Raw genomic sequence first — 27062 nt, forward strand, 5'->3', positions numbered from 1 at the left:
CACTTGAGTACCATGCGGCTCATTGGTCCTCGCCCTTCCTAGGGGCTTGGGCCTTCCTTCGGGATGGAAGTGGGGGGCGAGAGGTACCCATACCGGGCCGCTAGGCCACGGTGTTTCGCCCCGGCGTCCCGAAGCAAGTGTTGCACTCAAGACTTGGGATTTAGAGGGTCCCATGATCAAGTCTTGTGGTACCAAGGGATGTTAGGAACCTGGAAGCTTGGTGTGCTTGGCTGCTTGTGCTTGCGGGGAGTGTAGCCGAACCTTAAGTCTAGTCTAACCCGGGAGGGGGATTGAGAGTGATTTGGGAATCCGTGGAAGGATGGCTAACACTCCGTTGCTCGTGCAGTGAGTAGCTGAAACCAAGTAGAAGCTGGTACCGTAGGCAAGAACCTTGGCGAGGGAACTTAGCAAAAGCCAAGGCAGTGTTGGACGGATAGACGAGGTAAGCTGGCAAATTGGAAAGGAAAATTTTGTGGCTTACACCTCAAAAGCTCCACCGCGCCACCCTGCGTGAAGAAAGATGTTCTTTCTGGGCAAATGCTGTGAGAGGCAGATGCCGAGCAGATGTATCGCAGGCTAGCGAAGGGACAAACGAAAGCTAGCTATAAACATGACGGGATGCAAATAGATTACTAAGTTGGTCCTACGAAAATCAAAAACCATAATTGAAAACATTGAAAATGCAAAAAGAAAGGTTTATAATATTTTTGAATTTTAAGCAACCAAATGAATGTAAGTAGGGCATGTGTTTGTAAGTTTAAAAATGCCTCAACCACTTAAATTCCCAAGTAAATAAAGCTGTTTCTATTGAACGAGGAGAGATGGTCGTCGGGGTAAATGTTGTTGTTGCCTTGAAAAATCTTCAGAAGAAAACAGATGTTGGGGACAGCGCAAGTGCGACGCATGTTCCCTCCGTGGATCTTAAGAACCGTGCTACATGGATTCAGGCAAAGGTGTTTCTAAACAACCCCGAGGGGGAGGTGGTAGCTGAGGGCTTAGCCACAGTTGTCGATCCAAGAGATGCAGTTGCTAATCAAGAATTGGGCTGGGATGATATTGGAGTTGCGATTTTAGAGGTTGTTGACGCAGAAGAAAACAGTCTGACTATTGGAAGCATTGTGCGGTGGAAATTGAGGCACTTAGTGTTTGAGAATGTGAAGGATTCACAATCAAACACCACTACAACTGATGACAGAACATCTCTTCATAGGAAAAGAAAGTACACCTTCCTAAAGCGCAGCCAAAGGGATCTGAGCAACAAACCGAAAAGGCAGAAAATGGCGATGGAGATTCGAATGGTCTCGACAGTTGCTTGTTGCAAGAGGAGGTGCTGTCAACATGCTGATTGGGATGCTATTGAAGAGGAGAGAGCAAGATACAAGACATTGTCCTGGAAGGCAGCTCGCAATTTTGTGTATGAGGCATTACGGTCATCTATTGATGCTTTAGAACATCAGGTGGGGGGCATGGTCTTCCAGAGGGGTTTGGTCTGTATGAAGGCATGGAGAATCATTTATGGAGTCCCTCGAACCACATTCTACAGAATCAAAACTGAGTTCGAGGAACAAAGGGTTCAACAGGCAATCCATGGGAACGACGATACGCACAAAACCAGGGGTCATGTTGTATATGGAGAGGTAATCTTCAAGAGGTTTGTCGAGACATGTAGCGAGCAGCAACCACATAAAACCCGCCTCTTGGAAGATGGAACACAAGACACTTCTCCCTTCCATGTATACCAAGGGGGCCATATTGGAAGATGTGAATCGGGAACTCCAGAGTAATGGCTACAGGAAGCTGAGCCAATCTAGATTTAGTAGATTATGGAGCAACAGGTTCAGGGATGTGAGTATAGGAAAGTACTCCAGCTTTTCAAAGTGTGACGAGTGCACTACTATCAAAATGGCTTTGTCGAAGAATTCTTGCATTGCTCAAGAGCGAGAGACGTTGGTTAGAAGGCGGCTCAACCACAACATCAAGCAGAGAAGCTGCAAGACTGCATATTATCATAACAGGATTCTCTCCATGGAGAGACCTGACTCTTACCTCTGCATCATCCACGACAAAATGGACCAGAAAAAGACGTGCTTATCTCGACTCAATCCTGCCCCCAAAGCAATTTCTTCATCCATGCAGCTGCCTATGTCTCTGTTTGGCATAATCGCTCATGGGCATGGTGCCCAGAACTATGGGAACTTCTTTGTACCTCTATGGGGTGGCGGGGGTGCAAACATGATGATTGCGTCCCTAGCAAAACACTTAAGATCTCTACAAAGTGTGCAGACTGAGCTGAACGGCCAACCCTTGCATAAGGCCCTTGTCGATCAAACCCCATACAGGGTTCAGCTGGAGGAGGAGCAAAGGCTTGCAATATCGCGTGGGGCCCCATGCCATCCCAGTGAATATGTTGGCCGTCAGATTGTAGGGTTATCACGTGAGGCCTCATGCCATTCCGATGAGGCTGGTCGCCCGGTGAATGCACAGCCTCATCCAAACGAAGCAGAATCTCAAGGAAGTTCTTGCAGCCAATGTGGCCTTCCACCCCATCTTCTGCTCCAAACAGACAATGCTGGCAGTGAGAACAAAAACATGTACGTCTTCGCGTACTTGGCGATGCTTGTTGCCAAAGGCATATTTGAAACGGTTACACTTGGCTTTCTCATGGTTGGGCACACTCATGAAGACGTCGATGCCATGTTCAGTCACCTGGCAGAGTCCCTCCGGCGATCCAATGTCCTCACCCTCCCACAACTCTACGATGAATTCCAAAATTGCATCAAAGGCACTGTTGAAGCTGCACTTGTGACAGAGGTTCCAGACTTTAAGGGGTTTGTAAGAGGCTACATCAGGGACGGATCCAAAATGCTAATTGGCCACTCCAAGCCTCTTCAGTTTCATTTTAGCATGCGTGACGGTGCTCCAGTGATGAGGTACAAGATGAGAGAATGGGACACAGTGTGGCTGCCAGTGGATGGCATTGAACTCTTCAAGAGAGATCCCATAACTGGGGAACCTATGATTCCTCAGGGTTCCCCACGGCCGATGCACCCGGATGGACTCAAAGACCAGGAAAGTATAATGGCCGGGATTAGACAGCATATTGCCTTCTGGAAGAGGGGGTTGGTGTTTGGTGGAGAATCCTATTTTCAGAGGTGCAAGCCTTTGCTCGAATACTGGGATAAGATTATATCTGCTATCCAAAATGGGCCGGTTGTATATGAAGAATTGGAAGAGTCCTTTTGGCCAGAACCCAGAGCACCAGATAGTAGCGGAAAAATGTCCTCTAGAAATGCAGTGACAGATAACGATGTTGAGGATCACTATTGTGGGCCGAGGAACAAGAAGCCGGATTCAGCATTCAATCCAGTACAGGTCTGCAAAGGAATGGTCGTGTGTAAGCGACTAATTTTTCCATTCTACTTTAGTCACTTAACCACACCTCCGACCACTTGGAGGAGTCTCATTCACAACCTCCATAAGTCCCATTCAGGACTTGGGGCTTGCTAGCCCCGAGAATGGCATCCATGCCACTCAACCTTTGCACTTGGTCCAAGTGCTCCACGTGTCCGATCCCATGACCGACACCCAAAGGTACCACTGACATCTCGGCCCGTTACGCTAAGGCCATGCCCATTCACCTTTGCTGCGCAAATGGTCCAATACCACTTGCATCACCATCCCGTCTCTCCAAGACTGGGCCATCTATCTACGAGGGGTCATCCTAAATCCACTCCTTAGCATCCTTAGGATGCCCACAGACCTGGGGAATCGCCTTCCCCAAAGTCCCTTTGTCAGTTCCTACCAAGTCCCTTTCTGCCCCTGGCCGTGTTTGCCAACACTGCCACTGGATCGAGGCCCACAGGCCCGACCACTAAGTCCCACAGTCCTCTGGGACTTCCTCACCACACGACTGTGTCCTTGGTCACTACCCCAGAGGACTGCTCCTCTTCCTTTCCACAGTCTGGGCCTTTGGGACGACATTTCGGAACACCGTGGCCTTACGCGAGCCACCTGGGTACTCTCCCCACCTATCGCCTTTAGGTGCTCTAGCCATGGGCTTAGAGCGAGGTTCCGTTGAGCCACGCCTGGTATCCAAGTAGGTAGTGCCACCCACACTTGGACTGGGAGCATCGGCCAGTCGATCTCCCGGGGGAACTAGAGCCGGCTCTTGAACACTTCACCAAGCTACCCCACTTGTCGGTCCGTATTCACTCTAGTCTTGGACTTCCCAGTGGTTAGTTCATCACCTAACACTGGGTCTGGCCTTCCTGGGCCAAACTGGCCTTTCCTGGCCAAACTGGCTCCACTGCAGTCCTCCCCCCTACTATACTTTTGGAGCTCACCAAACCCCCCAGGGTCTGGGAGACGAACGCTTTGGGCTTTCACCCTCTCAGGCTCCGGACTCGGACTCGGACTCGGACTCGGACTCGGATTCGGATTCGGACTCGGACTCGGGCTCGGGCTCGGTCTCGGCCTCGGCCTCGGTCTCGGTCTCGGTCCCGATCTCGGTCTCGGTCCCGGTCTCGGTCTTGACTTCGGACTCCATCTCGGACTCCATCTCGGACTCCATCTCGGACTCCATCTCGGGTCCATCTTGGGTCCATCTCGGACTCCATCTCGGACTCCATCTCGGGTCCATCTCAGACTCCATCTCGGACTCCATCTTGGGTTCATCTCGGACTCCATCTCGGACTCCATCTCGGGTCCATCTCGGACTCCATCTCGGACTCCATCTCGGACTCCATATCGGGTCCATCTCGGACTCCATCTCGGACTCCATTACGGGTCCATCTCGGGTCCATCTCGGACTCCATCTCGGACTCCATCTCGGACTCCATCTCGGACTCCATCTCGGGTCCATCTCGGACTCCATCTCGGACTCCATCTCGGACTCCATCTCGGGTCCATCTCGGACTCCATCTCGGACTCCATTTCGGGTCCATCTCGGGTCCATCTCGGACTCCACTTCGGACTCCAACTCGGGTCCACCTCGGACTCCACTTCGGACTCCATCTCGGACACTCCCACGTGTCATGTGTTGGTCCTTTTGGGTCCCTTTTTGGAGCCTCGCCTTTTGCTCGCTTCGTGCTCATTCCTCGAGCACTTCGTTGGGAGTTCCACTCCCGCTCTTGACTTTTCAAGTCGGAGCTTTTGGTCCAAACGTGTTACGCTCGTTTGGCTCTCGCTTCGGCCACTACCATGTGGTGCCCTTCCAGCTCCACTTTGGGGCCTAGGGATTTTGTGTCTCACATCGTGCTTGTCAGACCCAGTAATAAAAAACAAATGATATGGGTGGGGCGCTGCATCACTGATGCAGAGGAGGACGCGAAAACTAACTCCTTCAATGTAACTGTGGAATGGTTCAAGCCAAGTTCCGGATATACGAAGGATTGCCTAGAAAAAAGATGGGTGCTGAATCCAAGGGATCCCAGCATGAGCATATTGGTGGATAATGTTGTGCATAGTTGGATGCGGAAGCAGAGTGCCACCATCACCTTGCCAGACCATGCAAGAGATGCAGCAAGAGCATTCATAACCCGGGTTCAAGGTGAGATTCATTAATATTCCTTTACTAAGTTTCTAATGTATTTTATTTCAAGGTGAACAATCCGAATCTGAATCAGAGGAGGCATGATGGCATGTGGCCTTATGCCATTCCTAGGTGAGATGATACAAATAACAAGTATAAATTCTTAGTTGTTCTAGCAAATCTTACTTAAAGTTCAAGGTGAACAAGCCGAATATGAATTCATCGTATTGTTATAACAAATTGTGAGGTGATGGCATGAGGCAATACGCCATTTGAGAGTGGTAGCCATTCCTATATGAGGTGAGTGAAATATTTATTAGAAATACCTCATTCAATTGTGCACTTCTAAGTCTTGGTCCACTCAGTACTGTTTGCATGTTTCTATTTTAATTCTTTCTCTAAAATGTTATTTAGCATGTGGCTTCATGCCATTGCTCTCCACAATCATGCATTGAATTTTTCTATCCTTGCATAATACTTCTCCATATATATAGCATGTGCGCACATGTGATATGGTTCATTAGGCTTGATATAGTGTGTGAGGTAAAACAAAGATGATGTGACATATGCATTTACCAATCACACGTGCATAAATCTAATAATATGGCGTGTGGCCCATATTAATGGCACATAAACCCATATTGTGGGCTTACGTGCTTTATGTACCATCATTCCCTTGCAGCGTGTGTGTTGGTTTCCTTTTATAACACAACGAACTCCATATTTTAGGGTGAAGAGCGTTCTCATGGCAAGCACAAAATCTGTAAGCGAGGCAGAAAAGGAGACGGAGAAGGAGATAGGTGAAGATGTAGAATATATAAGTCTTCCAAACTCCCCGTACTATACTCCAGGTGATCATTTTTCTGAACAAACAGCAACATTAACAACTATCGAGAACGCCCCAGTAACATCAGAGACAACAATCCAAAGCAAAACAACTGACCCGGAGAAGGATGATAGTACCGCTGAGAATACCAAAAAGGAGGTGTCCACTAGCGCTTAGGCTTATAATGGCGTGTGCCCTCATGCCATTTACTTGATCACCAAATACCTTTTTCCCTTTGCACTAGTATATCTTAATACCGGTCTGAGAAATAGAATGGCATGTGCCCTCAGGCCTTTTACTAAATCACCTTTGAAAGAAATGCAAGCCTCTATGTCGTAAAAAAAAGGTACTAGAGAAATTCCTTAATAATATGAATGTTATTTAGTTTCATGAAAATACACTAAGGGTCAAATGAGTTAAATGACTTCTCCAGACTAGCAATGCCTCTTGCTACACCTTCAAAATTAGATTTGTTAGAAAAAGATAACATTGAATAATATCTAAATGTTCTCACCATTAAGTTATATGTCTGGCTAATAGGAATGACGTTCATCTTGGAAAGCTCACCACACGCTCAATAAACAAACAAATAGTGTGTGCGCGCATGCCATCGCTCTTCTTTAGCTTCAGATTCGGCTTGTTCACCTTGACAATGAGATTTATTATACAACCAGATGGACTCAGTCTAGACACAGTCACTGCGCTAGTCACCATGCCCCAGATATGTCTAGCCCCTGGACAAAAAACATATAATTTCACGTAATTTTCAAATACTTGAAAATTTGTACCTAGTCCCATTTTACTGAATAAATCCCACTTTAACGAAATAGAGCTTATTGTAGGATATATTTATTGGACAAATCCACCATAAATAGAGATTTGACATGTTCTTTACAAGGATACAATCATTCAATGCTTCAGATATTAAGATATGCTTGTGAGAGGATTAATACTACTGAGATAAATGGGGTTATAAGTGAGAGGTGTCAATCAATCGTGAGAGTTGTAGTGAGAGTCAGGCTCAAAGAGATTAGTTTGCATGATATAATATTTTAACTCTACTTGATCACTAATAACACTCTTTCTTTAGCAAAATAAAGAATTGGATGCGAGATGGGTGAGATTAGAAGCTTCAATCTGGATTGGATGCGTTTTGGAACTGAAGAAAAAATGTCTTTATAAATTTATTCATGGAAGTTTGTTCATTCCCCAAGTGATTTTAAACAATCAACACCTTTTCATTTTCAAGATATCAACCATTGGTCTTTCCTATGATGTGGACCTTGTACAACAAATAAATATAGATGGAGATAGAGCTTTAACTAATTCCTAAATTCATTTCAACCACATTAAACAAGTTTCAAGTTAGTCTACTATAGGAGCCCATATTTATGATCACAAGTGGTTTTTCATTTTTTATGGATTCCATACCAATTTCCACTATACCCATTCCTTCTATAGATTGTGGTCTAACTTGACTATAGTTACAACTGAATTTAAGATCTAAGATTTATAAGCTCAACCATCTTTTTGAAAAGCATTTGTGTGACAAGTCCTCTCTACTAGACATGTGTGGTCCATTTCAAGTGATGACCCAGTTTAGGAAGAGGTATTATATTTCATTTATAGATGATTCTATGAGGTATGTGGTTCTTAACTACTAAGGACAAAGCTTTGCCAGCATTTAAAGCTTATAAGTAAGCTTGATTTGCATATCAAAGTGTTCCACTTTGATGGAGGAGGTGAGTACATGTCTTTTAGTTTTGTTGTGAGCACATAGGAATTCAGTGATAATTCATAGTTCTATACACTCCTAAGCTCAATGGGTAACTGAGCAATTCAACAGGACAATAGTGGAGCAGGCTAAGATAATGATAGTTGATGCTAGATTTTGGGATCATGCTAAAGCCACAGCTATCTTTGTGTGTAATAGGTGTATAAGGCACCTTATGAGGCTTGGACTGGACAATGTCCATGCATGAATATCTTAAGATGGTTTGGCTGTGTAGCTTTTTCTCATGATTTTAATGAGCTCCACAGAAAGCTTGATGGTAGCCCAAGCCAATTGGCCTTTGGGTTGAGAGATTGTGATGGATCAACCAAGGAACTTATAGGATGAGATCAACACCCAAGAGAGAGCTTGTAAATTACATGTTGTCAAACGAACAAAACTGAGACCATTGTAAGCAACCAAAGGGAACGACTCAAGAGACGATCCATAGGGGTTCAAATATAGAGGGAAAGGGCCCATGAACAAGAGTGCACCCCCTTTTCCAATCGGTTAAGGGTCTTGGGATATTTGGGGTTAAGCGTCCTTGGGTTTGAATAGTACTGGGCTGGGTGACCTCTTGGGAAGTCCAAACTCAAGAGCTTACATTTGGTATCAGAGCGGTCTCGGGTCCGACTCTGAAGGTTGGCTAGAGGAATCACACCAGATGTTGATTGACATCTGGCTGGTCTAGTTTGCTCCCGCTGGGCTCGACCCAAGGGGTAGGGTGTCAAGAGAGCGGGGCTCTCGGGAGAGCTGCGGCGGCTAGAGGAATCACACTAGATTTTGATTGACATCTGGCTGGTCCAGTTTGCTCCCGCTGGGCTCGACCCAAGGGGTAGGGTGTCAAGAGAGCGGGGCTCTCGGGAGAGCTGCGGCTCTCAGCTTCCGTTCAAGAAGGCGTGAACTTGCAGGGAAGCGTGGTGGATTGTAAGCAACCAAAGGGAACGACTCGAGAGGCGATCCATAGGGGTTCAAATATAGAGGGAAAGGGCCCATAAACAAGAGTGCACCCCCTTTTCCAATCGGTTAAGGGTCTTGGGATATTTAGGGTTAAGTGTCCTTGGGTTTGAATAGTATTGGGTTGGGTGACCTCTCGGGAAGTCCAAACTCAGGAGCTTACAACCATGTGCTATATCATCAATTCCTGGTGAGCCATGAATTATAATGCTATCTATACATTGCATTGCAAATTCACCCCAAGAAAACTAGAATGGAAAGTTGGCAAGGATGAAGCTTGTATATTTTTTGCAGCTATAGTGACAAGAGTGGTCTATCAACTCCTTCACCTAGACACAAGCAAAGAGTTTTTGTGTCAAGATATGATCTTTGATGAGCATCAAGTTTACTCTCAACATCATGATGATCCAGCAGTTCCTTCTACCAATTTTCTTTATGGAGAAAGCAAGGTGAGATCCCCAACCTATGTTCTTTAGTCCATGTGAAGAGGATGATGATGATCCTCTTCCTCGACTTAGCTCTGCCTATGTGGGGAGATTTGACACACAAGCTCCTAATCCTAAGATGCTACCTCCTGAGCCCAAACTCTAAATTCCTGATAATTCTTATGGATGAGTTCCTCATTATGATAGGGTTCTGGCATCTGATCTTGATTAAGTTTGTAAGTCTGATCATGACTGGGTTTCTGAGCACAATATTTTTGAGCCTAAGTATAAGGTTCTTGAACCTATGCATACTCCTGATCAAGATATTGTCTAAGGTTTGAGCTGCTCTAGATGCCAGCAAAGGGTAAAGAGCAAGCTGAGAGGCAAGCATAAGTAGTTGCTAGAGCCTCTTGTCATCTCAGCTGGATGACCATGTTTACAGCTATAGAGTTTCAGATTCCTATTACACTTGCTCAAGCTAAGAAATCTTCTTAAAATGTTGGGATCAAGCTATAGCTGATACGATGTGAGCTCATGAGGAAAATGACATTCCTGACTTTGTTCCTGAAAATGCTAATGTCATTTTGACAAAGCTTCTATTTTAAATCAAAGCTAGATGATTAGGAGAAGTGCAATGCCTCAAAGCTAGGCTTGTGGTGAGAGGCTTCACTCAGATCAAGGGTATTGATTTTATAGAAACCTTCAGCCTGGTCATGAAGATGGCCTCTATCGGGTTGTTATTGGCAGTATAGCATAATCTTTATATGGAGCAAATAGATATGAAGACCTCTTTCTTATATGGAGAAATTCTAGAAGAGGGAAAGGTTGAAAATAATGATATAGGTTTCACCAACAAAGCTTGGAGTGGCATATCATTACCCAATTGCATGCATAAGCCCATGATGTGGTGATAAAGCATCATCTTTGCACAGTTGGGTTATGGGTGGAATGTATTTAAGATCCAGTTGACATCAATAAAGTTGGCCACACGATGTTCTGACCAAAATGCTAACAGTCAAAGTGGTGAATCAACTTTATATTTTTTCATGTGCATGGGCAAACTAGCACTATAACCTACACGAGCATGTAACACAGATGGCAGAACTAGAAATCCTATAGCACAAGTTGGAGTGATCAACAATAGGGATGTCAGGGCCTCTATGGCTCCCTGCACCAATTCTTCCAGCGGCCCAAAAAAAAATTGCAATTTAGAGCATTTTCTCATTCTAGATACCATACCTTATCTCATAAACTAAAACTATACATATTCTTTCCAGGCGAGAAATTTTGTTTCTCCATTTCTCTGGAAGATGAAGATCCTATCCTAGTGTCTAAGGCACTATTCATGCCAAAAATTCTAACCTATACCTCTGATACCATGTGAAGAGAAGCTAAGCCTCTTGGTCTAGCACTTTGAAGGAAGAACAAGCCTATCATATAGCTCTCACAAAACATCAAAGAAAACTAAAAACCCCAAATTGAACAAGTCAATTGGTTAGCTCTAACAGTGTGTTAGGCGTAGGTGGCTCACACTCTCCACTTTGGTCAAAGATGATGTCAGAGGGATGTGCAGAGATAGGTTCATGCAAAACTGTAAAATAGAAGCTGGCTAAGTTTTCTCTTTTTGTCTCTCTTAAGTTGGCCATTAGATTGTGTGGTCCCTGATGATCCTACAATGTGTTAGGCACCAGCTTTGACTATGTGGTCAACGTCGGTCAAAGGGAGGCTCAAGGGTATATTAAGGCATGTTAGGGTAAGGGACTTAACCTACCCTAGGGCTCAACATGTTTAGGGTTTAGGGTTTAGGGTTTAGCAATTCAGTAGCTTGATAAACATGCAAATATAGAACTTGATGCAAAATCCTTTGATATGTCATAATGCCCCTAGGACCATAAATACATTTCAATAGAGAGGGTCCTTTCATTTCATAACTCCTTACGTAGATCTTGGTGAAACCAGAGTTAGTGAAGTTAGTTTCTTGTGATCCCGCATCTGATTGTGATGTCCCTTTGCAGTGTCAATGGAAAGGTCAATGCACACCAAACTGTAAAATCTTGGAGCAAAATAACGGTCGAATCTATGGCAAATGCCCCTGAAACATTGTAAGGCTCGTGTGGTCTCATGTGGTGTCCGATCGAAATTCTTCTTTGCAGGGTCATCAAAAAAGACATTGTATACCATTCTGTAAAATCTAGTTACAATCTAACGGTTGGATCTCCAGAAAACTCAAAAAAATCTCGCGCGTGTTAGAATATTCTAGGAATATACTCCTATGTGGATATACCCAAGACTTGGGATTTAGAGGGTCCCATGATCAAGTCTTGTGGTACCAAGGGGTGTTAGGAATCTGGAGGCTTGGTGTGCTTGGCTGCTTGTGCCTGTGGGGAGTGTAGCCGAACCTTAAGTCCAGTCTAACCCGGGGAGGGGGATTGGGAGAGATTTGGGAATCCGTAGATGGATGGCTAACACTCCGTTGCTCGTGCAGTGAGTAGCTGAAACCAAGTAGGACCAAGTAGGAGTTGGTACCATAGGCGGGAACCTTGGCCAGGGAACTTAGCACAAGCCAAGGTAGAATTGGTCGGATAGACGAGGTAAGCTGGTAAATTGGAAAGGAAAAATTTGTGGCTTACATTGGTGACCTAGGAGAGAAGTAATAGATAGGGAGATTAAGAAGAAGCTTAAGGCATACCTTGATTGAAGAGCATCTTTCTAGTGTTTTGAAGAGCATCTAATATCTTGATTAAGTGTCTTGAAACACATTTTGAGATTAAAGTGATTTTCTCTCACCCTTACCTACTCAAACCCTAACCATAAAACCTAAAAATCAACAGTCATGATTTCATTCTCTTCATTGCATCCTAAATTCTAGTGATTTTAATTTTGCAAATTTTAAGGGGACTTGCTTCGGGACGTCAGGGCGAAACACCGTGGCCTAACGGCCCGGTATGGGTACCTCTACCCCGCCCACTTCCATCCCGAAGGGAAGGCCCAAGCTCCTAGGAAGGGCGAGGACCAATGAGCCACAAGGTACTCAAGTGGGGCACCACTCCACATGAGCCGGGAGCACTGTAGTCGGTTTCCCTTTCGGGAGTGGGAGCTGCTCTTGAGCACTTCCTTGGGTGGCCCCTCCGGCACCACTCAAGCCCATGCTCACTCCCACCCAAGGCCCCTCGGCCCCAGTCTCAACCTCAAGTCAGTTTGGAAGCACCACTAGAGAGTTCCTTTAAGACTGGTTCCTGGACCTCACTATCCCTACTATACTTTTGGAACCCCCTGCAACCCCCCCCCTGGCAGACGCACGCTTTGGGCTTTCACCCCTTGACCCGTATTAGTATTTGGACTTAGTCTCTGGCTCGATCTCGGACCCGATTTCGGATCCGACTTCGGATTCGGTCTCGGACTCGATCTCGGACTCGATCTCAGACCTGATCTCGGACCCGACCTCAGACTCGACCTCGGACTCGGTCTCGGACCCGATTTCGGATCTCGGACTCCGTCTCGAACTCGGTCTCGAACTCGGACTTGAACTCGGTCCCCGAGTTGGTCTCGGACTCGATTCCGGACTCTATCTCGAACTCGGTCCTAGAGTCGGTCTTGGATTCGATCTTCGACTTTGTCCCATCCGATGAACTCTTTGTCATTTTGGTCATGCGTTTGGGGTTCCTTTAGCCTACAACACCTCGGCTAGTTGGTTCCTTACAACCAACAACTCATAGCTCATAGTTTATAGCTTGTGGCTCACTTTCTTTTGTGGGATGAAAAATTGGGCTAAGAGAGGTTGGTTCATAAATGGGCAAATAGCAATACCATATATTCAACTTAGGCAATTTGTATATTTGAGGTTGTTGAATAACAAATAAAGAAAAAACCCAACTTTCGTGGTTTCATTGTAGATGCTACTGGTGCTAATTGGATTGTTGTGCAACAAGCATTTGTAAGTGATAAAAGTCAACTGTAACAAAGTAGAAAAAAGAGCTATAAGTTTTATTGGGCAACAAGTATCAATGAACATTGCCAATGTATTAAGTCTAACTTTTATAACAAGTTCAAGCAACTTTGTTAGGAATGGATGAACACACCAATTAAAAAAAAGCATGAGGCAAAGGCAAATGATATATGCTTATGGTGGCATGGAGACAAAATACTAATTAAACACCTTCCACATCTGAAATGCTATTTTAGTGGGAAATGCAAGTATGCTACATACTTTAACTGGAACACTCTATTTATAATCAAACAGCTCTCGGCAAGGAAAACTCAATCCACAACCTAGAGCTAATTCCACTGCTACATTCGCTCCAGCTTTAGGGAGATGTGAATTGCACTACCTTTTAGAGTTCGGGTTTAGGGTATATAGTTTAAGTAATTTTATTGTAGTTTGTATATAAAGTCTTTGTTTCCCTGATTGTCTCTTTTCAGAAATTGAGATTAAAAAATATCAAGGTATAATCGATCAAAGCACATCCATTGATCACAATCACAGACACTTCTTGACTATCTCTCATGCTATTAAATTATCTTTGGATAGAATATCTCCAGGAATCTTAGTAGGACGATCGCATTTCTAGATTCTTTTCGTACAAATATGGTACGGAGCCAAGGGGCTCCTGGCATTTTATGGCGTTATACAGCGGGTTTAGGGTATATAGTTTAAAGTTATGGGCATGTCTTCTAGGTGAGCGTGGCTGCCTTCTCTTGCTATTTGTGTGCCTCCTTTCACACGATGGCTTTAGTGATTTTTGTGGTTCTGCAGTAACGGGACCCAGCCAACTATTAGCAAGCCTTGTTCATGCTTTGGGAATTTTATTTTGTAGATGTTGTGGAAGTGATTCTGCTGAAGTTTGAAGATCAACATAAAGAAAGTTGAAAACTAACTCATAAAGAACTATGACCTTTTTTGTCAGAGTACGAACTCTGGGACTTAACATTTTCTTTTTGTCAAACTTTTGTTATGATAGCTGCTCTCGCGTTTAAATCAATTTCCTTTAGATTTCAGTGTTTCTTCTTGGTGGTGATCTTGTCCCCACCCAAGAAGCGTGGGAGATGGAGCAGCGAGTTCACTCTCGTCACACCATCCAGTGCTGACCACTCGTTCTCGTCCGTGGCCAGGCACTCCTTGAGGCTCCGGCTCTTGCTCGCCTCGCTCCGCCCGCTCCGACAATGATGGAGCTTGATCATCCCCGATGGCGGCTGCTGCTGCTTTAGATCGTCTTCTGTAATCTCTGCCACCACAATCTCCTCCTCCTGCTGCTTCATTGCCGGAGCCGCGGGTACTTTCGTTTCCTCCCTGGATACTCCGCTCACCTTTTTCTTCACCACTGCTTCTTGGGTGGCGGTGGCGTCTTTGCCTTTGTTGAGGTAGAGGCACACCACTGCGCAGTCATCCATCTTCGATGTTGGGTACTTGAGCCTCCAAGCTCTAACGGCGGATTCGACCAGCGATCGAGCCGATGTCGTCTTTGTTGGAGCTGTGGCCACAATCTTGACGACTTCTTCGTTGCTCAGCACGTCCCACACCTGAAAGTAAAAAAGAGAAACTAAGAACTTCAAACTTAAAAAATGGTGACTTTGTCTACTCACCCCGTCCGTAGCAAGAACAACAAATTGATCTCTTTCTGTGATACGGTAGTATGACACCTCTGGGACTGCAATCACTCCAAAGTCCTTGAGACAAAAATCACCAAACGCCCTCGCCATGGCCAGCCCCGGTGAATTGTCGTGCGGTAGCCACACACGGGCAACTTCGGGTTCGTCGTGTAAGGCAAAAACTCGACCTTTGCACTGCCTTATTCTCTCTGCTTCTTCTGCTGACGAACACCAAGGTCACACACACATTTCCAAGTCGTACTAGAGATATTCATACCGGGCAAATTGGGTTTGAGATCGACAGTTAGCTGAACTGCTCGTATAGAGTTGTCATCCGCTCGAGATCCCATTACCGCTCTCGAGTCCCCAACGTTACCAAGAACCAGTTCGTCTCCCTGCGCACAGGAACAAAGAGCCATTGGCAACACAGAAAAGCTTGAACAAGACCTGCTTGATGAGCGTCACAGCCGTGGTTCCACTGCAGAAACAGTCGATGATGGGATGAACGCGAAGATCTTTGTCCATCACCTTGTACGACTTGAGATGCGTTTCCTTCCACACCTTGAACATTTCAGGCTCCTGTGCCTCCTCGCCGGAGTCACTCCCCGGTAGCACCTGTTCTTCGGCTTTCTCGGACTCGCCACCATCGGACAAGTTCTTCGACTCCGTAGCCTCCTGCCAGTAGGCGAGCAGCTTTGATGGAAGCGAGTCTCTCACCCTCCGGGCGACAAGATGGCCATAAGGGCCGTGGCCATCGAAAACGCCACAGAAAGTTGTATCTTTTCGGGAACAAAAGCTCTAAACCAAAAGAGAGTCTTTAGCAAACGAAAGCGACACAGGACCCAAAAGAAATTCTTCTCACCTCCCACACGATCATGGCGTCCTGATTGACACCTTTTCGCCCTTGCTGCGTGAAGAGACAGGCAGCGCTGTTGGAAGCTCCATTGGAACAGATCCTCCCGGTGACCAGCGCAAGCCTTTGATCGTGCCGCGCCTCCGCTGCCAAGGCCTCCCGCGCCTCCTTTTTCCTGTCCTTCCTACCAGAGTGGCTTCTCTCTTGCTCCTCGCACGAAAGGCAGGACCCCATGAGGGCCCTGATGATTGTCGCCGCACACTCCACCTTGGATGCTCCACTAGTGTCCTGCGTTGCTCCAGCCGCTACGGATCGAGATCTTCGCAAGACTCATCGCTGCTGGGTTGAATTCTGGCACGCTGCCGCCGCGATTGACACTGCGTTCCTGCCGTCATCGGGCGGGATCTTCCAATTCACCCATGCAAAAGCCCCAATTCCCGGCCACAGCGCCTCGTCCCCGATTGCTGTGGCCTCGTAAATTCCCGGTACAGTACGATGTGGTATGGAGAGCTGTAGAGGGCGTGCTTTCGCTAGAAATTCCGTGAATCTTGGGCGCCAGACAAGAATCCACCCATTTCCTGGCTATCCCTACCTGGATCCAAAACCCTGCTCGGATGAGATTGATCGCAGCGCCTTGCTTGCGCGGCGCGAGCTGGAAGTCACAGGTAGCTTGTGAGGATTAGTGCGTCGTCTTGGCGGCGCTCCCTCTCGTCGCGCTCCCAAAGACGCTCACTCCACGCGGGCGCCAAAAAGAATCTTCCGACTCGGAATGCCCAGCCAGCCGCCGGCAAAAATTCCGAAACGGAAGATCAGTCTGCCACGTGGCGCAAATTCGGTCATCTGCGACGGATGTGGTAACGGCCGGTCGGGATGCTTACACGTGGCCGCGGATATTCCCGCCTTGCACGGATTAAGGGATAAGGTTTAGTCAATCATGGAGCTTTCTAGAGGACGCTACTAAACAACTGCTCGCATTTAAAGCTCTGGGCGTTCCATTCCATTCTTCAGTGTCCTATTTCCTTTTCTCTTCCCATTCACCACACGTGAACATGGTAAGTTTGATCCAATCAAATTGGTAGTAGAAAAGAGTCACGGTGTATAAGTAGCATACCTGAAAGAAAGGAGCCACCGAAAAAAAAAATGCCCATGGTGGTGATGATACGTTTTAGAGGAATTCTGTGCTTTCTTTCCTTTTTGTTGTTCTTGAGTGAGTAGGTCATCCATCTAGAAGGAACAGACAAACAAGCTTGATTGTCTCAGAATCGAAACGAGAAAAGAGAAAGTTTCACGTACGTTTTGGGTTTTGGCGTGTCACGGAGTAGGAGCTGAAGTTTCCATGGCGGTGGCGTCCCTTTTGGAGGATGATCTGTTGAGCAAGTACTGTATCTTACACATTGTCACCATCTGTGCCGGATCGTTTTGAGTCCGTGACATCTCTTGGAGCTTGATCTTCTCGAAGAGATACCGCCGCTCCGCCTCGGCTTCGTTGAGTCGGAGCTTGAGATACCTGCTCGCGTACTCCTCCTCCACTTTCTCTGACTTGGCCAGAGCAATCCGCTGGAGATCATCCGCGTCGCGCCTTGCCTCGTCTGCTCGCTGCTGGAACATCTCCGCCTCCGCCTGCTTCAGCCGGATGATCGTCTCCAGCTCTTCAATCTGCTGCCTCTTGCGCTGCCTCTCGATCTGGAGCTCTGTAAGTTCCCTCCTCTTGTCCTCCACCTCCCTGTCGCACGACTCAAGGGACAGCCGAGCTCGCTTCACGTCCACGACCTTCTCAGCAGCAACGCTCTCCATCTTTGAAACGGCCTCTTTCACCACTTCCGCGATACGTGAGCAAGCCTCCTGCGGCTCCACGACTTTTTTATCCTCGCTCGAATCATCCGCTTCCTCCACCTCCGTTTCTAGGGGCAGAATGAAAAAAATTGAGCAAAATAGAACAAAACCGTACCTTGGAAAAGCCGGTGTATTTCCTTGAGAACAACGCTCACATCGGTCCCACTTCGAAGCCTCTCGAGCGACTCGTGAGCCTTCTCATGGAGTTTTTTACCATTCTGGTCCTCGCTGCCATGGAAAATCCGCCGCAAGCTGTCCAGCTCCCGCACGAGCTCGTTGATATCCCAGTCGGAGGAACACGCTCGAAAAACATCCCTGGCCCAGCCCAAGAGCTCCGACGTGCCACCGCAAGCCCGGCACCTGAAAATCATCTCGGGAGCAGCAGCAGCTCCGCCACCTTTCTTCTTCTTGGAGCTGGTTCCCGTTGTGATCTGCCGAGCTCGCATCGCACAGTCGGTGTGAGTCCAGTGCGAGCAAGAGTCGCATCCCACCCAGCGGCAGGTGTTGACGTCGAAATCAAACTTCCCGCAGAGGAGGCACATACACGAGCTGCAAAAGCCCGTCTTGGCGCTGCAAACTTCGCAGCTACAGTCGTCCACGGGGATCTGAACGTGACATGCCATGTTGCGGCACCTGGTGTGGAAGAAAACTTCGACGAGAGCCGACTGGGTGACGCATATATCCGGGTGGAGGAACGCCTGGATCCCAGTCTTGATCGCCACCAGCAGCTCTAGCTGTGTCCGGTGGGATCGCATGAGTGAAGCGGGAGACAAATCTCCTCGCGCCTGGACGAGCTTCTGGAGGAGCACGAATTCCTCCCTTTGCCTCGGCCCACCCATGCCGGTCAGAACCTCGCGGAGCTCCGCCTTGAGCTCTTCCAGGTACTCGTCGGGCTGTGCGTGGAACCTGCTGGCCAGGGCCTCGATGGGAGCTTGCGCTATGTCGCGGAGCTGGATCCTGTCCATGTTTACCACCTGGTGGACGACCGTGGAGTGATCGTGATCGTGTTCGTGTTGATCTTCCTCCTTCAGGAGCTTGTCCCTCTCTCTCTCGCCATCGCTCTTGGCCACCGTCGCCGCCTCCGCCGGCAATCTTCTTGCCTCTTCCCCTGTTCTTTCCGTCGGCCAGGTCTCGCGAGAGCTGGCGCTCTCCGACGGCGATTCCCGGCGGCGATCTGGCGATGGGCACGCATCCGACGATGCGAGGGAGAGAGACGTACCGCGAGATTGTGGCGGAGGAGGGGGAGGCGGCGCCGCTGCGCCTGGCGGCTTGCGATCCAGGGACAGACCCTGGCCCTCGCTGTAAGACCAGCTGCGCTTCATAACGATCTTGGACTAGGTGTGGACGAAATCCGCGAAATCCAGCCCCAGCGCCTAGGAATCCGACCTCATTGCAAGCAAAATGTGGCAAGATAGTGCCGGGAATGCCCCTGATAGCCTCGATCCACGAACCCTAGAAGAACGCTGGGGAGCCCTCTCCCATCGGTTAGTTTACTAGAGCTAAGCTTCGAGAACGCCACCGGGTTTCTCTCCATATCTACCAGAATCTTCCCGCATATTCCGTTCAACATCTGACCTGGTCAGCGTGCCGGGAGATTGTGACCGGCTGGTGGCGCGAAAGTGGCGGTGACCAACGCACGCGCCACCCAGTGTAGCCGGTGGCTAGTGCGGTGGTCAGCCGGTCAGCCGGTCGGGCGACCTGGTTGGTGGACGCGAGACTTATGCTCCAATCCGATTTAGTCTCCGCAGTACAAGTCAAAGTCAAACTGTGTTTTCCTCTTCGCATTTACTAATGCCAGACAATAGCGTGCAAATACCGTTTGATAATGGACGGCTCGGATCAGGCTTTGCGTGACGCATTTGCCAGGCAGATAAGAATCTCTTACCTTTAAGCTAAACAAAAGTGGTAGCTCTAATAAGAATGGAATATCCACCTTCGATTCCGACGCGTATCACAAGATTGACCATTCAAAGTCAAAGCAGCGTGTTTTTAGTACTCAAATACTCGCCTCCTCCATTGAAGAAAGTTCTTCACAGACGACCATGGCGTCCTCCTCGATTTTCCGCATTGCAGCGTTCCTCCTTCTGATCGTCCTCTCGAGTTCTTGTGCTCGAGCGCAAGATGGATCATGCTCGGAGACCAGGCTATGCCCCTCCGGGATGTGCTGCAGCCGGTTTGGATTCTGTGGCACCACCGATGCCTACTGCGGTGTCGATTGCCAATTCCAGTGCCCAGGATCATCAAATCCTCCTTCGGTTCCAAGCCCAGCAGCACCCAGCCAAAACACGGGCGTGATCGCCACTTACTGGGGACAGGATGGCGGAGAAGGAAGCTTGCTCGATGCTTGCAACTCGGGGAACTACCGGATCATCATGGTCTCGTTCCTCTCCCAGTTTGGAAACGGCCAGACTCCGGTGCTCAATCTCGCCGGACATTGCGATCCAGCGGGTGGGACTTGCACCGGATTAAGCTCCGAGATCAGCCAGTGCCAGCAGCTGGGGATCCGAGTGCTGCTCTCCATTGGTGGCAGCGCTGGAAGCTACGGCCTCTCATCGAGCAGCGATGCCCAGTCCGTGGCGAGCTACATCTGGAATACCTTCCTCGGCGGGAGCTCCAGCTCTCGGCCCCTCGGCAGTGCCGTACTCGACGGCGTCGACTTTGACATTGAGAGAGGTGCCGTTCCACAGCTCTACGTTGATCTGGCGAGAGCTCTCCGCGGATTCGATGGATCTATGATCCTGGCTGCAGCTCCACAGTGTCCAATCCCAGATGCCAACCTCGGATCCACAATCCAAATCTCGGGCCTCTTCAACTACATCTTCGTCCAGTTCTACAACAATCCTTCGTGCCAGTTTGATGGCAGTAGTGCATCAAACATCCTCTCTTCTTGGAACTCGTGGGTGTCCGACTCGGTCACGCCATCCTCGGCCAGGGTTTTCATGGGATTGCCGGCATCGTCCTCGGCTGCTCAATCTGGAGGATTCATGCCAAGCTCTACTTTGATCTCCCAAGTTCTTCCTACAATCAGATCTTCTCCGAAATATGGCGGCGTCATGCTCTATGCTGTGAGTTTTGACCGCCAGACCTCCTACAGTAGCTCCATTCGCTCCAGCGTCTAGAGCGCTTAAATGTTCGTGGCGCTAATCTTGATTTTAAATTCAGTGAATATACTATACTTATTCTGTCCTTGACCGTTTGAAATTGGACGGTCCCGATCAAGTTTGGTCCTTTTAGGTCTAGGGTATTGGCTATGGAGGAGTTTCTGGATGTTCTGACGCCAGAAGGCGCGCACGCTGGATTCTCCAAGCCCAGGTATCGCGTAGCGATTCATGGATTAGAGCTGAGTCTGATGCCCTGAGAATGCCAGGAATTTGGTGCACAGAGATGGCGACTACCATCGAGCAGTGCAGGTGTGCATCTATGCCGAGAGCACGAAGCAAATCCTCTTGCAAAAGCGAGCGGATTGCAAGGACTCATGGCCCGGGCTGTGGGACATTTCGTCCGCTGGGCATATCTCCGCCGGGGACACCTCGCTACACACTGTCAGGTTTTCTCTTTAGTTTGTCTCGATGATTTAGTAGAAACGAACGCTTTACTTCTGTAGGAAAGAGCTGGAAGAAGAGCTTGGGATCATCTTACCGGAGGATGCTTTTGAGCTTCTCTTCGTCTTCCTACAAAGAGTGTAAGCTTTTTTCCTTCTTCTTTATGTAAACTGGATCTCACTGTGTGTGCCTGGGTATAGCGCCCTTAACGACGGGAAGTTTATAAACAATGAGTACAACGATGTCTACCTTGTGACAACCATCGATCCCATGCCTTTGGAGGCTTTCACGCTTCAGGTGGCTTAAGTTTTAGGTGCGTGAGTTTGCGGTATTTTGTCTTACCGGAGTTTTTAAGTCTGGTAGGAGTCAGAAGTTTCCGATGTCAAGTATATGTCCATTGAAGAGTACAAGATGGCTTTGATCAAGAAGGATCCAGCTTATCTTCCATATGACATGGATAAAGAATATCACTTCCTGTTTTCGTCTCTAGAGAAGAGGTACGCATTTGTTTATCACTTCTTTGCTTCCTTACTCTCTCGCTACTCAGATACGCATCAGACGCCAAGCATAGAATCTCGACTTTGCAGAGCCAACTGAGTCGCTATTGTCCCGTCAATCTGACTGGAGAGGTGAGAATGGTGCATGAAATGAATTGGCACTGGCTCTTGTCTGTTGCAGATTGGTGGCGTCAGCGACGGGGACATCAAGGCATTGTCTTACACGATACGCGCGGCACAGATTCTGGATAGAATATTTATCGAGCAGGTGCATAATCGTCATCTAACCTTTTAGTTCTTCATGTAATGTGTCAGGAATGTTCGAGCAACCCGGACTTAAGTTCCTGGCTGGAAAAGAATGGCGAGAACTCAGAGCTCGACCACCTGAAGCTTTCTTATTTCCGGATCAATAAAAGCCCATGGTATGATGCGTTACGAATCGCCGACCGGTTACTCACTCCTGTTCGTGTAGGTCTTGTCTTGATGAAAACGAAGCGTTCCTGACAACTGCTGATTCTGCGATTAAATCTACGAAAGCAACGGTACGAAGTGTTCACGGCTGGAATGGCTTGGAATACAGAGCTGCATTTCCGGTGATTAAGCCTCCTGGAGCAAACTTTTATCCTCTGGACATGGACAAAGCGGTAAGCCATTTGGAGTGTCGTTGCTGGTTCACAGATAGTTTGTGGCAGGAGTTTGAGGCTTGGAAGTCCACACTAAACGAACAGGAAAAAGAAGATGCAATCGCGTTTTTTACTGTTATTCGGAGAAATGCTACTGATGCTAGCCGCGGATTATTTCTCCGGAAATACTCGGAGGAGTACAAGCCATATCTTGTAGATGCGGCCAAGCTTCTCAATACTGCCGGAGATTGTGCTGATACCCCCAGGTAAAGAAGCCTGCTAACAAATTGTCGCCTAACACGTTCTAGCTACAAAGTCTGCAGCGCCTTCTCAAGGCAAAAGCAGAATCATTTGTTTCTAATGACTATTTTGATTCCGACGTTGCGTGGATTGAGCTGGTATGGCGTTTTATGTCATAGACAATCCATAACGGAAATGTTTTCCTTCTGCAGGAGTCCGCAATTGACGTTACTATCGGGCCCTACGAGACGTATGAAGATGCATTATTTGGTTATAAGGTTGGGCTCCAACCAGTTTTTTGCTACATCAAATTTGAGTTTTTTCTTTCTCCTGTTTTAGGCGACTTTTGAAGCTTTTATCGGAGTTCGCGATCATGTAGCGACAGAGCAAGTTCGTCTTTTCAGTGGACAACTGCAGGTGTGGTCCTTTCCGTCGACCTTTCTTTTCTAAACTTTCTACGCGTGCAAGAACCCAGACTTTGGAAGACAATCTACCTTTGGCTGACAAGTACAAGTCTACGAACGTAAAAGCTTCTCCGATCCGTGTGATTCAATTGATATTTAACTCTGGAGTAAGTAGCGAACAATATCTCTTCACTCCTTGTATTCATCTCTCGTTTACAGGACGTCAAGGGTCCACAAACTGTGGCATTCAACTTGCCTAATGATGAGAGGATTGTAAAGGAGAGAGGCAGCGCTATGGTTATGCTCAAGAACGTCTCGCAAACAAAGTAAGCACGCACTCTCTGGAGTAACTAGATACATTCAACGTGCTTTTCCTCGTTGCAGATTTGACCAGATATTGTTGCCAATTGCAAAAGTCTGCATTGCCGAGTCACAGAAACACTATGTGGATTTCGAGGCTTTCTTTGCGCACACAATTTGCCATGAATGCTGTCATGGAATTGGTCCACATACTATTGTTCTCCCAGATGGAAGGGAGTCGACTGTGAGGCTGGTACGCCATCAGTTCAATTTTTTTTCACTTGCATGACTGACAACACAACATTACAGGAGTTGCAAGAGTGCCATTCTTCATTGGAGGAGGCTAAAGCTGACGTGGTAGGCTTGTGGGCTCTTCATTATCTGCTGGATCAGGTATGGAGTAAACATTCAGCTCTCGATTAAACGCTATCTCCCTTGCAAACGCAGGGACTACTTTCCAGGGACTTGGAAAAATCTATGTATGTCTCTTTTCTGGCTGGTTGCTTTCGTTCCATAAGGTTTGGCTTGGAGGAGGCTCACGGGTAAGCAAGCATTTTTCTTTCCATTCTTATTTCTTACTGACGGTGGGATCTCAACAGCAAAGGACAAGCATTGCAATTCAACTGGATTTACAACAAAGGAGGATTCGAGCTCAACTCGGATGGCACATTCTCTATCAATTTTCACAAGGTAAGCGCCGGCTCCTCTTCCCTGACTTCTAAGTAATTGCTCGTGGACTCTCCTCAGGTGAGGGACGCAGTGAAGAGCCTCTGTACCGAGATTATGACTGTTCAGGCTCTAGGGGACAAGGCCGCCGCCATTTCTCTTCTGAGCAAATACGCGACCGTGACACCAGCACTGGAACGCATGCTCTCTCGGGTCAGAGACGCAAAGGTTTGCTTGATTTCTTTCGCGATTCTTGGCACATCTTTCTAGCTCTGTTAACGCAGATACCGGTGGATGTTGTCCCTTCTTTCGACGTGCTAGAGAGGCTTTGAAGCAAAAAGGAGTGGTGTTTAAAAGCAGATCTCTTCTTGCTTGGCAATACCAAATACCTTTCTCTTCCGAGGTTAACACTTACATGTCCCCTCGCAAATCGGTGGAGGGCACTCATTTGTCAATCACGCTAAGTTTCAAACAACCTTCTCTTGGACTAGAAATCACCTCTGCTCACCTGTGTATTAATTCCTACTAATCGAGACGGTCACTTGGATGTCCGAATCTGATCTTCGAAGGTCCGCCGCCCCAACAAATCTAACCAGCAGCCGCGACAGCCTCGCCCCGGCTAGCCGCCTCAATCGCAGCCTTTCCTATTGTCTCGCAGTTCTCGCCTTCCACCCTTCCATTCCTTTCATGCGGCGTATTCGCATCTGTATTGCCGTTTTCATCGCCCTGTATGTGATTTCCTGCGTCGCTGTTTCCTACGTCCTGACTTTGATTAGCGCGGCTGCCTCCTCCACCCTTTTGCAGTTGCTCCTGCAAGAGCAAGACATTGGATCAATCCAAATAGAACAAGGTCAGCGAACTTACGAGAAGAGCTGCATTCTCAGCCGCTAGTTTGTTCCGCTCCTCCATGGCTTGCTCCAGCTCCTGCCGCAAGCTCATGTTTTCCATGGTTAGACTCTCGACCCTTTGCGCTAGCTCCTCACACTCGGCCTGTGAATCACGCCATTGGTGAGACCAGACTAGATAGAAGAGCGTGAAAGTACCTGCTTTCGCAATCGTGAGCGCCTCGCTGATTCTCTGTTTGATTGCTTCCTTCGTTGCCGCTTAAGCTCGCGTTCATCCTGTTGCAAGTATAGAATTCAGTGCAATGAACGAGCCTGGAAATATTTACCTGCAGCCAGAGCTCGGGAGGAACCCCTTCCCTTCCGTGAGGTAACATTTGACCACTTGGCAAGGGCACCATTGACTGGGAACCACGCTTTCCTTTCCCAGACGACTGGTTTCCGGTGGGTGTTGAGCCCCAGTAATCCATCCCCATGTTAAGACTAGTGCCTACGCTGGCCTTCCCCCCGGCAGGATTTGAAGGAATACCCGGGGACACGAAAGCACTCCCGACTTGTCCAGAGTATCCGGGCTGCCCAGCACTAGGGGCCGATCCTGAAGCATGACTGCTTAATAAGCACCGACGTGTATTTTGATATCTTTGAAAAGATCTAAGTACCTTCGGCATTCATCTGTTCCGAGTTCCTCTTGTCGCCCTGAAAGATAAAGCCAAAACAAACGTAAGGCCGCGTAAAGTGTGACAGAGACAAAGTTAAGTTATTACATCTTCGTCACTGCCATCACTGGATCCTTCACTTCCACTCTCGCCACTGTACAGAAACACAGAACAGAATGTTTCGAGTTTGAGCTATATATCGCAACAAGCAGCAGCGAGTATTACCTTTGTGACACTACACCGTTGGGAGCAGCGGTCTTAGCAGCAGCTTCTGCTCCTCCTTTATTCAGCGTTCCGAGATTACCTAAGCTACTATTCTTCGACTTTTTCATGGGACTTCGCTCCTTGCCGTCGGAAGACTTGCCATCAGTATCCGTTGTAGCTCCCTGAAAGCACACAATCAGATTCCAAAGAACAGTTATGTGAAAGAGGCATACTTCAGTGGCGTTTCCCGGTGCTGGCATTCCATACTGGCCATAAGGATGTGGCCCCTGCACAAAGGATTCCTTCCATCAGCGGAAAGTCGATACCAACAACACCATACTCGTACCGGCGGCATGCCGTAGGGCGGATACATGGTTCCATATGGAGGTGGGGTCCCGTAAGGAGGCATCATCGGCTGCAAGAAAAAACCATCAAGTGAGCTACACATTCGTGACGCAGAGCAATGAAATTTACCTGAGCTCCCCACATATATGGATGCGGCTGATAGCCAGGAGGGGGCGTTCCACTATTGTAATAAGCCTGTAACAAAGTTCTAGATTCATGAGCAACACAAAACTAAAGGAAAGAAAATTCTCTATTCTCAGAGAAAAAAGCAAAGCAAAGCAAAGCTCTATCACACACACACACACCTGAAAAGCCGCTGCCCACTCGGGGTAAGTTGCGGGAGGAGATGGCTGATCCTGGTGCAAAATGCCACACAAAGTTAGAACGGAAAGAAAAAATTCTTCCTTGAGAGGAAGAGCCCCCACCTGCGCTGTGGATGTCTTTGGAGTCTTAGTCGGCGTGGCTGCGTCCCCAGATCCCATGCTTGGAGACCACCTATAGCTGACAATCGCGGACAAAAGCTCGAGTTAGTTTGGTATAGGGCACGTTTGGCGCAGCACCGCGCAAGAGAAATGCGTGCTCGGGAGCTGCGAGGAGCGGATTTACCTGCATCACTGGAGGAACAAGCGCTGGAGATCGTGATCTGTCACAAGAATCTATGCCCGATGGAGCTTTTCCCGAGGAGACAAAGGTGCGCAATGCTGGGAGGCGCCGATAATCCACACCAGCGCCTCAACGCCAGTGCACTGCGCTGCTATTGCGTTGCTCCTTTCCTAAAGCCCTAGAGCCTCGCGCGTCCACGCGAGAATGACACATCCAAACCCTATACAACATGGATGCCACGGTCTCGCAAACACAAGAAGAAAGAGAGTGTTCGTTGGGAAGGCCGCGCGCCCACCGCGCCGTATGCTCATACGGTAATACAGGGCGATCGCCCATGTATTGTCTAAACTCCTTATGGC

General features: G+C 47.9%; 5 protein-coding genes across 8 annotated transcripts; 2 read left to right on the forward strand and 3 right to left on the reverse strand.

Moving 5' to 3' along the window:
* Positions 1-14424: 14424 nt before the first annotated feature.
* LOC9645798 (probable protein phosphatase 2C 66) lies at positions 14425-16747 on the reverse strand. Of its 2 annotated transcripts, none has more exons than XM_024666503.1 (5): positions 15958-16747; positions 15543-15893; positions 15373-15490; positions 15090-15316; positions 14425-15026 (listed from the first exon to the last, which is right to left on the reverse strand). In XM_024666503.1, the coding sequence occupies exons 1-5, from the start codon at positions 16180-16182 to the stop codon at positions 14502-14504; spliced, it is 1446 nt and encodes a 481-aa protein (XP_024522271.1). In that variant the 5' UTR covers positions 16183-16747; the 3' UTR covers positions 14425-14501. The 2 variants fall into 2 exon arrangements, with proteins under 2 accessions (XP_024522271.1, XP_024522272.1); XM_024666504.1 differs by having other exon boundaries at positions 15090-15313; positions 15958-16746.
* Positions 16748-16858: 111 nt separating this feature from the next.
* LOC9645769 (OBERON-like protein) lies at positions 16859-19304 on the reverse strand. 2 transcript variants are annotated; one of them, XR_002991227.1, is made up of 4 exons: positions 17897-19304; positions 17242-17849; positions 17060-17172; positions 16859-16974 (listed from the first exon to the last, which is right to left on the reverse strand). XR_002991227.1 is itself a non-coding variant. In XM_024666502.1 (3 exons), exons 1-2 carry the CDS (start codon positions 19101-19103, stop codon positions 17260-17262), a joined length of 1797 nt encoding a protein of 598 aa, XP_024522270.1. In that variant the 5' UTR covers positions 19104-19304; the 3' UTR covers positions 16901-17172; positions 17242-17259. The 2 variants fall into 2 exon arrangements, 1 of the variants encoding a protein (XP_024522270.1); XM_024666502.1 differs by having other exon boundaries at positions 16901-17172.
* Positions 19305-19815: 511 nt separating this feature from the next.
* On the forward strand, positions 19816-20968 carry LOC9645770 (acidic endochitinase). Its single transcript, XM_024666507.1, has one exon. The coding sequence runs from the start codon at positions 19824-19826 to the stop codon at positions 20898-20900; it is 1077 nt and encodes a 358-aa protein (XP_024522275.1). The 5' UTR covers positions 19816-19823; the 3' UTR covers positions 20901-20968.
* A 20-nt stretch (positions 20969-20988) lies between these two features.
* LOC9645749 (nudix hydrolase 3) lies at positions 20989-24467 on the forward strand. Its single transcript, XM_002992753.2, has 21 exons — positions 20989-21093; positions 21149-21328; positions 21386-21463; positions 21524-21620; positions 21687-21820; positions 21871-21952; positions 22002-22088; positions 22136-22242; positions 22293-22464; positions 22513-22709; positions 22760-22841; positions 22896-22961; positions 23023-23100; positions 23159-23254; positions 23307-23413; positions 23472-23640; positions 23697-23780; positions 23835-23929; positions 23987-24077; positions 24135-24281; positions 24338-24467. Exons 1-21 carry the CDS (start codon positions 21032-21034, stop codon positions 24383-24385), a joined length of 2259 nt encoding a protein of 752 aa, XP_002992799.1. The 5' UTR covers positions 20989-21031; the 3' UTR covers positions 24386-24467.
* On the reverse strand, positions 24398-27025 carry LOC9645750 (bZIP transcription factor 16). 2 transcript variants are annotated; one of them, XM_024666506.1, is made up of 13 exons: positions 26707-27025; positions 26526-26601; positions 26406-26450; positions 26230-26295; positions 26102-26170; positions 25989-26042; positions 25777-25937; positions 25660-25705; positions 25555-25591; positions 25225-25490; positions 25097-25174; positions 24918-25043; positions 24398-24863 (listed from the first exon to the last, which is right to left on the reverse strand). In XM_024666506.1, the coding sequence occupies exons 2-13, from the start codon at positions 26580-26582 to the stop codon at positions 24642-24644; spliced, it is 1227 nt and encodes a 408-aa protein (XP_024522274.1). In that variant the 5' UTR covers positions 26583-26601; positions 26707-27025; the 3' UTR covers positions 24398-24641. The 2 variants fall into 2 exon arrangements, with proteins under 2 accessions (XP_024522274.1, XP_002992820.2); XM_002992774.2 differs by having other exon boundaries at positions 26406-26456; positions 26707-27024.
* Between the last annotated feature and the right edge of the window lie 37 nt (positions 27026-27062).

The sequence above is a fragment of the Selaginella moellendorffii genome, unplaced genomic scaffold (assembly GCF_000143415.4).
Source record: "Selaginella moellendorffii unplaced genomic scaffold, v1.0 SELMOscaffold_142, whole genome shotgun sequence".
In the NCBI taxonomy this organism is placed as follows: domain Eukaryota; kingdom Viridiplantae; phylum Streptophyta; class Lycopodiopsida; order Selaginellales; family Selaginellaceae; genus Selaginella; species Selaginella moellendorffii.